At 35.8% G+C, this 13,223-nt stretch overlaps 1 protein-coding gene across 1 annotated transcript; it reads left to right on the forward strand.

The window, feature by feature from the left end:
- The first annotated feature begins 1,360 nt into the window (after nt 1-1,360).
- Nucleotides 1,361-10,165, forward strand: LOC147542243 (uncharacterized). Its single transcript, XM_086635288.1, has 15 exons — nt 1,361-3,040; nt 3,245-3,370; nt 3,541-3,662; nt 3,784-3,994; nt 4,088-4,325; nt 4,421-4,571; nt 4,653-4,932; nt 5,060-5,062; nt 6,749-7,615; nt 8,204-8,329; nt 8,487-8,608; nt 8,711-8,921; nt 9,072-9,309; nt 9,415-9,565; nt 9,677-10,165. Exons 1-15 carry the CDS (start codon nt 2,215-2,217, stop codon nt 10,007-10,009), a joined length of 4,005 nt encoding a protein of 1,334 aa, XP_086491414.1. The 5' UTR covers nt 1,361-2,214; the 3' UTR covers nt 10,010-10,165.
- The last annotated feature ends 3,058 nt before the right edge of the window (nt 10,166-13,223 follow it).

A 13,223-nucleotide genomic window follows, 5' to 3' on the forward strand; every position in this document is an offset into this window, starting at 1 on the left:
TATCCTTTATAGTGGGCGAGAGTCTATGACTCAAGGAAGCGTTATACGGGACGGCTCGAGCTATGCTCGTAGGTTGGGACACGATGGTGTCATGCCGCATTGTTGGTTGGGAACCAAGGTGACTTGATAGTCGAGATGCTCCGAATATGTTCGGGAAGGCTGGTTATGTACTAGGAGGGAGTACATGACGCCGCACGGCACGTTAGGATTTGATATTCCGCACTATCGACCTGTGTCTTTGAGCATAATATGCCGGGTCGACCTAACGGGACAAAAAGGCCGTGACACAAGGATCGCTCCCCTTGTATGATTTACATGTCGTTATCGTGTAGAGGTAATATGGTTGTAACGCAAGTATGGCAAGATATACACTGTGTGGCTAAAACTTCTCATAATATTGTTCAGAATAGATGGTGTCCAAACTCAAAACAAGCTATTGTACATTTGTACTGTATGAAGAATGTAAGTACTCTGTCTTATCTCTACATCATGGAAGATGATTTAGTAGTTCTTGGTCGGGATATTGATATACCAGAGAACCCGAAACAATTTTATAACTCGGTGCATGATTTGTAGTCAAAGTTGCAGTTTCAGCTAGTTATATTTTAAGCGAGGAAAACTGTCTCTTAGATCCGAGAGATGAAAAATGTTGAATAATATGCATTGTACATGCATAACTGTCTCTTAGATCCGAGAGATGGAAAATGCTGAATTTGAAAGACAAAACAATATGTTGAGATTCCAGGGAAAAAATTGAAATCTAGAAACCTCACTTGGAGAAAAGAATCAAAATTGGGTAGGAGAGGAAGAGGTCTCTGTCTTGGAATCTCGGATGTTGAGAGACAACACAATAAGTTGAGATTGTATATAAGGCAATGTCTTGTAGATTTGATAGAGGAAAAGTCTCGAATAATATGCATAATACATTCGTAATTGCATCTTAAATAATCGGATACACCTTAACTAATCCTCCGTGTATTGATACGGATGAAAAATGTATGTAATGTCCGGTACATTTGGTTATGTACAATGCATCGATGAAAAGTACGATATGTAATTGACATACTATTTGTCATCCGGTGGATCGTGCCTAATCTGATGTCCCACACATAATCACATGCACTAAACAGTGAATAATATTAAGAAATCTGAGTTATTTTTATAATAAAGTTACAATTTATTTGTTCAAAATGCCTACTTGTGCATAATTTTTAATTTCTTTACTCAGTGATGTTTCTAAATTCTAAATGGAGGTCCATTACATGAAATTTGTGCTTGAGGAATTATATTCTGACCCTTTCTATTATCTATGCTATGAGCTTTCATCTTCAGGATAAAGGCATCGAATTTAGTTCGAGAGAAAACAATTCGAGTAAAACCTCTAACTAGCTTTAGTTCACCTTTAGTTCTTACATTTGATCATGGTAGCGAGTGTTAGACGTACTAGACGTCTGAGATTCCGCTTAAAACATTAGGAGACACCAGTGGTATGTCTAAAGATGGAGTCAAAATAAGAAGCTCTTCCTTTTAAATTGGGTTATCATCATTTGTTCATTCCGAACTCTCATTTACGTGCTCACAGTCACAATTCCAGTAGTCATGAAAAACTCATTTTCAGATAGTTTAGATCTCTTTATCAAGACCATAATCGTGATAATGATGAATCGTGCAACCCTAGAATTCTTCACTGAGGATGGATGTATGACTATGAATTATATGCAGAACCAATTAATGCATTCAGTTGCTCATAAACATTGGCTGGTGAGTTCTTTGATCTTGATTCCTATACATTATAATAAAAAACCCTAACCCTTAAAACCATAAACCCTGAGCCTATCCCTTCTCTGAAAAAAGTTTCATGGCTATCATCCTCCCCTGTTCTGTTTTCCAAATCATGGAGGTGTCGGTAATGGGGGTTGGTATGTTTTTCTTTGTCCACCTCAACATCCCCAGGCATCTTGAAGTTTGGTTTAGGACAATGAAGTTCTAGAACTAAAAGGAAAATGCCCTAATTGGCACAAGTCAACACGGCACTCTTCAGTCTTCTTGTTTGAAAAATTGATTTATTAATTTCCACATTGACTTGGTAAGAAGAATTCTAATTTGTTTAACCTCATAAAACTCAACATTGGTAGACAGATAGGCTTCGAAATGAGCTAGATTTCCTGATTACAAACAAGAAAAAAAAAAGGGAAAAAAGTGAGTTATTTGGATATGTTCTTCTTGTTCGTCTCTACGATTTTGATCATACAACTCAATGGCCTCGGCACTACTAGTGCACAAACATCGCCTATATTCGTCACAAAATTTTGTTTAGGAGATAACTACACTGCAAATAGTATATTTGAGGCTAACCTTAACCGTCTTCTCTCTTCTCTATCTTCATTTAACAACAATACAATCATTAGGAATGGATACTATAATGACACATCTGGCCGGAACTCGGATACTGTTTACGGGTCTTTTCAGTGTAGAGGTGATGTCACTTCAGAATTATGTAAAAGTTGTGTTTTGAAAGCAGCTGAGGATATCACAGAAAGTAATAGATGCCCAAACAGAAAAGAATCAATTATATGGTATGAAGAATGTGTGTTAAGGTACTCTGATCAAGCTTATTTCTCTATTCTGCAAGATAACCCAGAATATCATCTATCGAATGTTAATAATGTCACCAACATTAATCTGTTTAATCAGATATTGGGTGATTTATTTGATCGTATTGTAAAGGAAGCTGCATCTAGTAGTTCTTCTAATAAATTTGCTTCCGGAGTTACAAATTTGACATCCTTCCAGCAGATTTTTGGGCTAGTACTGTGCACATCAGATTTATCATTTAGTAATTGTGATAGGTGTCTTCGTGGGGTGATTGCTCAATTTCCGAGATGTTGTGGTGGGAAAGAAGGTGGGAGAGTTATTCGAGTCAATTGTATGGTTAGATATGAGCTATATCCTTTCTTTCAATTGAAGGTTACTCCAGAACAACCTCCGTCTCATGGTGCACCCCCGCCACTATCGACAACAAACACCACTACAACCCACAGTTAGTCCTATAATCTTCGAAGATTTAATTTCAACTATATATATATAATGTCTGGGTTCTCTTCATTGATTGTCAATTGGTTTCGAGTTTGGTGATCACAAACTTAACACCTTTACATTAAATCCCCAACTCATTTATAATTTTTCCCTGTATTTTCACGTATCGTAATGGATCGCTTAAGGATATTGGTTTTTATTAATGCAGGAACAGGAAAGAAGACATCAAAACGTGTTCTTTACATAGGCACTCCGTTGGTAGTAGGATTAGTAGCCATTATAGCCATTTCGTGCATCTGTCTCCGAAGAGGAAAGACAAAGAAGAAACTTGAAGGTCAGTAGATTGACCACAGAATTTTAATTATGTATTTGTTCATCAAGCTTACACCAAATTAGCGAATTTAGATTTATGATTTATCTACTTAATGTTGTAGGCTGTTTCTCATTGGAATCTTAGTCATTTCACTAAGTTGTGACATCTTTTTTGTTATTATCTTTTTGAAGATGTCGATGAAATCCGAAATGCAGAATCCTTGCAATTCAATTTCAGTATAATAAGGGCAGCTACAGATGATTTTTCCGAAGCTTATAAACTTGGGGAGGGTGGCTTTGGTTCTGTTTACAAGGTATTACCTTTGTTCATCTAGCCTTTACTTGAACTTCAAATTGGTGGTTGCCTTATAACTTATCAACTAAAGATGAAGCATTTTGGTTATTTATATTTTATCTGTTGTTTTGCTTTTTCAGGGTAAACTAATAAATGGAAAAGAAATAGCAGTGAAGCGGCTGTCTAGGAATTCTGGTCAAGGTGAAGAAGAATTTAAGAATGAAGTCACTTTATTAGCTAAACTCCAGCACAAGAACCTTGTGACGCTTCTAGGTTTTTGTTTGGGTAGAGAAGAAAAATTACTCATCTATGAATTCTTGCCAAATGCAAGTCTTGACCAATTCATATTCGGTGTGGCTCCTGTTTTCCATATTTACTTCCTTATTCTAGATACCTGGATCGTATTTGAAATGGTTAATTTGATCAATGGGTTGCATGTTGTAGATCCAATTAAACGCACATACATAGATTGGGGGAGACGATACAAGATTATAGGAGACATAGCAAGAGGTCTTCTTTATCTTCACGAGGAATCCCGACTTAAGATTATTCATCGAGATCTCAAAGCGAGCAACATATTACTTGATGTTGATATGAACCCTAAAATTTCAGATTTTGGCATGGCTAGGCTTTTTGAGGGAGACCAAACTCAAGGCAATACAAATAGAATCAAAGGGACATAGTAAGTATGCTAGTAATCAATCGATTTTGTTCATTGTTAGCAACTTTGAGCAACTCTTCGTAGACTCAGATTTTTTTATTTGACATTTTGGTCAGTGGGTATATGCCTCCTGAGTATGCAAGGCATGGGAAGTTCTCTGTAAAATCAGACGTCTTTAGTTTCGGGGTCTTAGTCTTAGAAATCCTGAGTGGAGAGAAGAATAGTTTTTTCTCTGAATCAGGAGGCGCATTAGATCTTCTAAGCTATGTAAGTACGAATTGTTTTGTGATTATAAGCTGGGTAAATTCATGAGTACTCCAACGTTATATAAATTAGATTTTCTTGCAGGCGTGGAGACAATGGAATAATGGAACAGCTCTCGATATTTTAGACCCAACCTTGAGAGACAGCTGTTTGACGAACGAAGTGATGAGATGCATTCACATTGGGTTATTGTGTGTTCAAGAAGACATATCTAACAGACCTATAATGTCCTCGGTTGTTCTAATGCTCAATAGCTACTCCATGTCATTGGCATTACCTTCTTCACCTGCATATTTTATGAATACTTCTGTATCTTCCAAGGAGAGTATCAATGCGGTATCAATTACTGAATTATCCACTCAGTAACGGCATTTATTTCTACATGTTAGAATTTTTTTACTGCTATTACTTGTAAGTTGGAGACTTGGAGTTTCATTATTTTTTGTTCAAGATTAGGGATACTCAAGTCTTCTTATAGTGAAATGTTGTAGATGGTACTCGATTTAATGAAAAATAGATTTAGTCTTGGTTCATTATTTAACTTCTCATTGGTTACTGAATTGTATGCAGTTAGAGACTAAGTAATTTAAAAACTTCTTGTGATCATTGGTTATAAATATATATAGAGTTACATTAGGGTTTACGTGAGAAGTAATATCGGACTCTACAAACATAGAAATACAAGAAATTGTGATGTTACAGAACTCTTCTTCTCTTCTTGTATCACAAAGTTGTAGCACAGGATGATATTTAAGTGAAGCCCAACTTGGACAACAAGGGATATATAACCGATCTGATCCAAGAGATTGGTGAAAATGTCTGCAACCTGTTCAGCGGACGTAATGACAATCCAGCTCGATATGCTTAGTTCGTTCATGAAAAACCGGATTGACAACAGTGTGCATCGATGCTTTATTGTCCCCGAAAAACCTGAAAAGATCTGGATTGAAAATGGGAAGATCATGAAAAAAGGATTTCAACCATTGGAGCTCGACAATTAATGAAGCTCGAGTACGATACTTTGCTGAAGCAGAAGGCCATGAAATTGTCGTTGTTTCTTCGAACGCCTAGACAACCGACTAGCTACAAACATGGTAAAGAAACCAATGGTGGAGCGATGAGTAATATGATATCAGGCTCAATCTGAGCTAGTGAAACCGGAAAGAGCCAGGAATTTAGTAAAGGAAAGGGAATCCCATCATCTAGAGTTCCTTTGAAGTAACTAAGGACCTGAGTGGTTTCATCCATATGAAAGGAGCGAGGATGTTGTATAACTGACTGAAATAATCGCAAAAAATATAATATCAGAATGAGCGACAGTGACATGAAAGCACCCAATGTGACGTCGGAATGAAGACGAATCGTCTAAAAGGGTATAGTAGGCAGGCAAATTTTTTAAATGATGTTCCATAAGAAATGGGTTAGGGAATGTTTATATACTCATTACAGATTTTTTTTTCCACCGAAAATTGGTACCAACACTTAAAATCTGGGTGCTTATAAAATGCTCGGGTCAATGTTCATTGACCCTAATCAAACTATAAACTGTCCGCTAATAGCACAAAGGTCGGGTGGTTTTAGCAGCAGAGAGAGTTTTTTTTTTTGAGGAATCGACTATGATCTACGTTAGTCATTACAAGGCATTGATACATCATGAAGATGTGACGAGCACGATAACTGCCTAATTAAATCATAATGAAAGAGGCCTAAAGGCAGACAATAGGAAAGAGGCCTAAAGCCCGACAAATTATTACATTATTTATAGCCTAAATTACATGAGAAAAATCTTGATGGCAAACTGTTTCCACCGAGACTCGATCCGACGAACTCATGGACAGCAGCAGAGAGAGTTCTAGTTGTTTGGTTGGGGACAATAGAGATAACACTTTGCACCTTCTTTTGAGTTATAGAAGTAAACGGTAAACACCTTATTCACACAGGTCAACAGTCAACACGCCTTTCCCTAACTAAAATATGAAAATATTTTAGTTTCTTAGTGGGTTATGTTCTTTACAAGAAGACTTTGATTTGTTCAATCTTGGTGTCTGAAGTTAAATCTAATTCTCCCTACTTGCTCTATTGACTTACCATAAAGAGTCCAAATTCATTTAAACATTTACATTCATACTTTCACATACAGATACACATAATGAGTTGTTGATTGAAGAAAAGGAAATAAGAGAAAATGGGTCATTTAGATATGTTTTTCTTCCTTTTAATCATTTTGATCATAGGATTCAATGGCCTATGCAGTACTAGTGCACAAACTTCTCCGGGTTATCGTTATCACTTATGTTTAGGAGGTAACTACACTGCAAATAGTACATTTGGAGCTAACCTCAATCGCCTTCTTCTCCCTTCTCTATCTTCATCTAGCAACAATACAGCCATCAGAAATGGATACTACAATGACACCGTTGGTCGGAACTCTGATGCTGTTTACGGGTCTTTCCTTTGTAGAGGTGATGTTACTTCACAAGTATGCCAGGATTGTGTTTCGAAAGCAGTTGAAGATATTAAAGGTACTGATAAATGTCCAAAATCGAAACAAGCCATTATATTATATGATGAATGTATCTTGAGGTACTCGGATCAATATTATTTCTCTATAATGCAAGATGCACCAGCAATTTATCTCTGGAATCGAAATAATGTCACCAACCGGGATCAGTTTAATCGTATATTAGGTGATTTGTTAGATGGTCTTGTGAAGGAAGCTGTATCTAGTACCTCTTCTAGTTACTTTGCTACTAGAGAAACAAAGGTTTCACCCTTTAATAATGTATATGGACTAGTACAATGCACAATAGATATATCATTGAGAGATTGTGATAGTTGTCTCCGTGGGGCGATAGCTCAATTACCTAGATGTTGTGATGGAATGCAAGGTGGAAGAGTTGTTCGCCCGAGTTGTAACTTAAGATACGAGTCGTATCCTTTTTTCCAATCTAAGGTTACTTCAGCACCACCTCCATCTCTTGGTTCACCACCTCCATCTCTTGGTGCACCGCAGCCAGTATCCACGACAAACACCACAACAACAGACGGTAAGTCCTATATATCTTATTTTTAAATTTTAATTTCATCATATATATGAATTTGTATGTCCTACGTTTTAATTACTTGATTGCAGTTGACACTAATTGATAATGGTAGACACTATGTGGAAAGACCAACTTTTCATACATTGTTACGGCATAATGGAGCGCTAAAGTTGACGAACTTTTGCCGCTCCTTCAGCCTTTACAATTCACTAGTAAGATCTAAGCATTAGACCGCGATATTCATGTCATACGGGATTCGGAGTTCATAGGTTTCAAATTTATTTTCTTGGTTGGTTATGTAAATTCTGTCTGAATCCTAGGCTATATCTGTATCGATCTATATGTTCATAGTTAATACATTTTTTTTAATAAAAGGAGTGATATCTTCACTATGCTTTACATGACATCCCAACTAGGTTGGCACCGCATGAAGCGTCTATCATGAGATATCATCACCTGATAGTTAATACACTCGGTCGCCTTGTTTTTTAGGACATTATATTTACTAAATATGTTTGTAAATGATAAAGTAAAGCACTGTATTCTTTAACATTATGAATCACTTAAGGAAATTGATTCTTATTCTGGCAGCAAGTGGAAAAAATACATCAAAACTTGTTGTTTACATAGTCGTTCCGTCGGTTGTTGGAATACTAGCCATCATAGGCTTTTGGTGCTTTTGTATCAAAAGAAAGAAGACGAAAAAGAAACACGAAGGTCAGTAGCTACGCCATAGAATTCCAATTATCTATATCATCTCGCTTGATACTACACAAATTAATATTTTAGTACTTAAAGTTTTACTTTTCGAATGGGAAATTTGTAGTCACTTTATTGCGTCATTGACATCTTTTTTGTTGTTATCATTTTAAAGATGTCGATGAAATCCAAAGTGCAGATTCCTTGCAATTCAATTTCAGCATAATAAGGGCAGCTACAGATGATTTTTCCGAAGCTTATAAACTTGGGGAGGGTGGGTTTGGTTCTGTCTACAAGGTATTAACTTTGTCGATCTAGCATCTACAACTTTAGATTGGTGGTTCCGTGGGGGCGGCATTCAAGGTTAACCTCTTCTGTCATTTTTCTTTTCATTTTCAGGGTAAACTTTTAAATGGGCAAGAAATAGCAGTGAAGCGTCTCTCTGCAAATTCTGGTCAAGGTGAAGAAGAATTAAAGAATGAAGTCATTTTACTAGCTAAACTTCAGCACAGGAATCTTGTGAGGCTTCTAGGTTTTTGTTTTGATGGAGTAGAGAAAGTACTCATCTATGAATTCTTGCCAAATGCTAGCCTTGACAAATTCATATTCGGTTTGGCTTCTCTTTTCCATATCTACTTTTTAAGTTCTCTTATACTAGACCATATGTTGACAACTATTACATGTGATTTGAGTATATATATAGTACTTCGTATACAAACGGTTAACTTGGTCTCTTGGTTGGTACTTGGACGAATTGTAGATCCGATTAAACATACATACTTGGATTGGGAGAGACGGTACAAGATTATAGGAGGGATAGCAAGAGGTCTTTTTTATCTTCACGAGGATTCTCGGCTTACAATTATTCATCGAGATCTTAAAGCGGCCAACATATTACTAGATTTAGATATGAACCCTAAAATTTCAGATTTTGGCATGGCTAGACTTTTTGTGGAAGATCAATCTCGAGCAAATACAAATAGAGTTGTTGGAACATAGTAAGTATTCGAGCCATGAGCTGATATTTTTTCATAGTTACCGATCTTTGAAGTATTTCGTGTACTCATAGATAGAGCTTCATTTTCATTTGATGTTTTGATTAGTGGGTATATGTCCCCTGAGTATGCAATGCACGGGCAGTTCTCTTTGAAATCAGACGTGTTTAGTTTTGGTGTTTTGGTTCTAGAGATCCTAACGGGACAGAGGAATAGTTCTTTTTATGAATCAGAACTTGCGCAGGATCTTCTAAGTTACGTAAGTACAAATAGTATTGTCACTACTTACTTTCTTATTAGTGACACGGCGAACTAAGTTAAATGATTTATTAGTCGAGCCTTATTTTAGACAAATGAGAAATTCTTGCAGGCATGGAGACATTGGAAGAATGGAACAGCTTTAGAAATCTTAGATCCATTCTTGAGGGATAATTGTTCGATGAACGAAGTTATGAGATGCATTCACATTGGTTTATTATGTGTTCAAGAAGACATATCTGATAGGCCTACAATGGGGTCGGTTGTTCTGATGCTCAATAGCTACTCTTTGTCACTGGCATTGCCTGCAGAACCTGCATTTTTTGTCAATACAAGAAGAGAAGTATCTACTGTCTCTTCTAGTGAGAGTGAAGAACAAGCGATAAATAAACCTGCAGCATGGAGTGTCAATGAGGTATCAATTACCATATTGCGTCCTCGGTAACGACACTCAATACTAAGTTTTAGTGTTTGTTTAGTCTCATTGTTTGTCTGTGGGTCTAAAATAATTGGAATATCATCATTTTATGTTCAAGATTTGGGATGGTAGAAATTTGTAAATGGTACTCGTGTAATTGAAACATACATGTCTTTTTAGTTTCTTATAGTGTAGTAGAGATGATATGGTTGCAACTTGCAACACTAGATGGCAAGATTGTGTGGCTAAAAGTGCTCTAGAGACGTTCTAGGTATCCACACTCCAATCAAGCTAGAATGCAAGTACTCTGTCTTATTTTTCTAGTGGGGTCTTTAATAAAAACGTTGATTTGTTCAATCTTGGTGTCTGAAATTAAATCTAATTTTCCCTACTTTCTCTACTTGGTTCAATCTTTGTTAACATGAAATTTGTGTTCATAAATCAAACGATCTGGTTGAGTTACTCGAAAATCGGCATGGGTTCGGCGAGAGCCCTCGTCGGTCCATGGCATACCTCACGATTAAGTGGTTCAACGAGTTTGGAATTCGGCGAATCCGGAGTTTGGCAAGTTCGGAATTCGGCGAATCCAAAATTTGGCGAGTCCGGAATTTGGCGAGTCAATTTCTTGTTTAGTATTTTTTTTAACCGAAAAAAATGTATAAATTAGAAAATGATTCTCCGAGAAAAGCGTTCAATAAGTTTTAGCCTTCTTTTTTTGGTGATAGTGTTGGTTGTGGTTTGATTGTGATTGTGGTGAAAGTTTTACAATGGTGGTAGTTGTGGTGTTGACGGTTAGTAATGGCGGTGGTCGTGGTTGTGATGGTGGTGGTAGTGGAGCTACAATGGTTGAGGTTTAGTGATTGTGGTGGTGGTAGTAGAGGTTTAGTAATCGTCGTCAGTGTCGTGCCTGAGAATTTCGGGCCCCGTGCGAAATTTGATTGTAGGTCTTTCGAATAACAAAAAATTACAGAAAATCAAACAAAATACAAGATAATTCACCAGTAGATAGATGAAAACTATAGATGGATCCAAATGCATTTTGAAGAAAATAGTCGTAGAAAAAAAAATCTATCTTCTGGTATCATTTTTATAAGAAGTTTAGTTTAAAAATCCACTATCACTTGTGATTTGTGAATGAAAAATATTAAATTATATTTATAACTACATTTGATATAATGGAATTCTAAATTTTCATAGAATTTGGATCTTAACTATAAATATATTTGCCTATTGTTGGAATTTTATAAAAAAAAATGTAAGGTTTCTATTTCTTAAAATCACATTAGGTAATACAATAGTTAAGAAAAGGTGTAATCGGAGCAAAAAAATCACATTAGATAATACAATAGTCAAGAAAAAGTATAACAGGGCAAAAATAAAAATAGATTTAACGATATTACTCTTATCCTCAATAAAGCCACAATTTTTTTTCCAAAAAACTCAGATGATGGCCATGTGGGTCGAACATGCATCTCTTGGGTGAGAACTCACGGAGCTTACCAACTAAGAAGGTATACATTATTTGTTTTGGAAGCTGTCTTTAGGATAATATTTTACTTAACATTTTTAGCAAGTGGGCCCTTTGATGGTGGGGGGCCCACCACACAGCCCTAATCGTCGTGGTAGTAGAATTGTCAACCAAAACATTTTATTTTAAATATGCAATTTAATGGAAAACTTTGGGCTTATAGTCCAAGACCGAACCCTAAACACACATTTAGTCCTCTCTAATCCTTAAAAGGGTTTGTAAACCAAAATATTAATGTAAATGGATATCTAGTCCATTTGTACCAATCTCAAGGGAAAACACAAATCCCTAGAATACACATTAAATCATAATACCTAAACTAACCTTCCTTATGTATAAAAAGTTGATTTTCCTTCAAAATCTTCAAATATCCGTTTTCATTTTTATCTCCCACCTTCTCTCTCCAATCACGATTCTATGAAAAGCAACCATTATTTTCATTCTTCTCCAAAACGGAAACCTGTTACTTTTCTCTCTCTAAAATCGAGTCATCTATTCAAACTCCATTTTTTAGTCTCGAAATCTGCTTCATCTTTATTAGACCAGCTGAAAACTCCATCGTTTATTTCGATTTCCATCATCAAAGATTCAAGTTCGAACCATTGTTAAGATCAACAGTTGCTTCTGAGGTTAAAGTAACAGGTTTAGTCTTTCTTTTTAATGTATTTCATCATCATCTTTAAAGATAGTTATGATTTTCATTATAATCGATTTCATCTCTATATCATCTTTTCAAATATTCATCATTATTCATGATTTTCTCTCTCTAAGATCTTCATAATTGATTTATGATGTTAATGTTAAACCCTTGTTTACTAATTCATTATCATCGATTATGTTATGTTTGTATCCATGTACTATTTTATTTTTCATTAGATTTAGGTTACAGATCTTAATGTTTAGAACTTGATATCAGATCCGGTAACAATACCATTTTTTATCCAGAGAAGATTACGTACGTTTTTTTGTAATAGAATATAAACGATGTGTAATTTATACGAAATTATATGTACTTTATTGAACATCACAATTTTGTACCAGAGAAGATTCCGTACGTTTTTTTGTAACAAAATGTAAACGATGCGTAATTTACATAGAAGTATGTCCATTTATTGAATATCACACATTTCTACCATAGAAGATTCCGTACGATGTTACTATAACAGAATGTAAACAGTGTGTATTGTGCAAAAAATTGTATGTACTTTATTCCGCTTTACACACCATTGAAGATTTCGTACAATTATACTGTAACAGAATATAAACATTGTGTCATGTTCCAAAAATTAAATGTAATTTATTGCACATTATACATATTTTTCTACATAACAGTGACCTTTGAAGGGGAATAACCTAGTGTATCTCATACCCCTAATTGTCTATTAGTGTTGGTAGCGGAATCTCAAACATCATATGTTTAACACTAATTCCAGGATCTATACATGAACATACCAATGAACTAGATTGGAAAGAAGATTACCTCTTAATCTCTTTCCCACGAACTAAATTCCGATCAGTATTCGGAAGATAAGAGCTCCAAGTGTAGCTCCTCTACTTGAGACACCGAATAATGACTTGAACTCCCTCCTTTCAGCCAGCTAGGACCTTCTTGAAGGTTGAGATGAAGAACTCCTTCTTCTTGACTAGATTCTTGAGAAAACTCCTTTTCTCTCTCTCTCTCTGAGATGTATATTCTGAAACTCTTTCAGACTC

The sequence above is a fragment of the Eschscholzia californica genome, unplaced genomic scaffold, assembly GCF_041429995.1.
Source record: "Eschscholzia californica isolate CP2 unplaced genomic scaffold, dmEscCali1.0.p SCAF_4, whole genome shotgun sequence".
In the NCBI taxonomy this organism is placed as follows: domain Eukaryota; kingdom Viridiplantae; phylum Streptophyta; class Magnoliopsida; order Ranunculales; family Papaveraceae; genus Eschscholzia; species Eschscholzia californica.

What these genes read in the sequence shown, in the direction of transcription:
- LOC147542243 (XM_086635288.1), top strand. Translation starts at nt 2,215, where the DNA reads ATGTTCTTCTTGTTCGTCTCTACGATTTTGATCATACAACTCAATGGC. An exon ending in CCTTGACAAATTCATATTCG is followed by an intron (nt 8,922 to 9,071) that starts GTTTGGCTTCTC and finishes GACGAATTGTAG; the next exon opens with ATCCGATTAAACATACATAC. An exon ending in CGCAGGATCTTCTAAGTTAC is followed by an intron (nt 9,566 to 9,676) that starts GTAAGTACAAAT and finishes AAATTCTTGCAG; the next exon opens with GCATGGAGACATTGGAAGAA.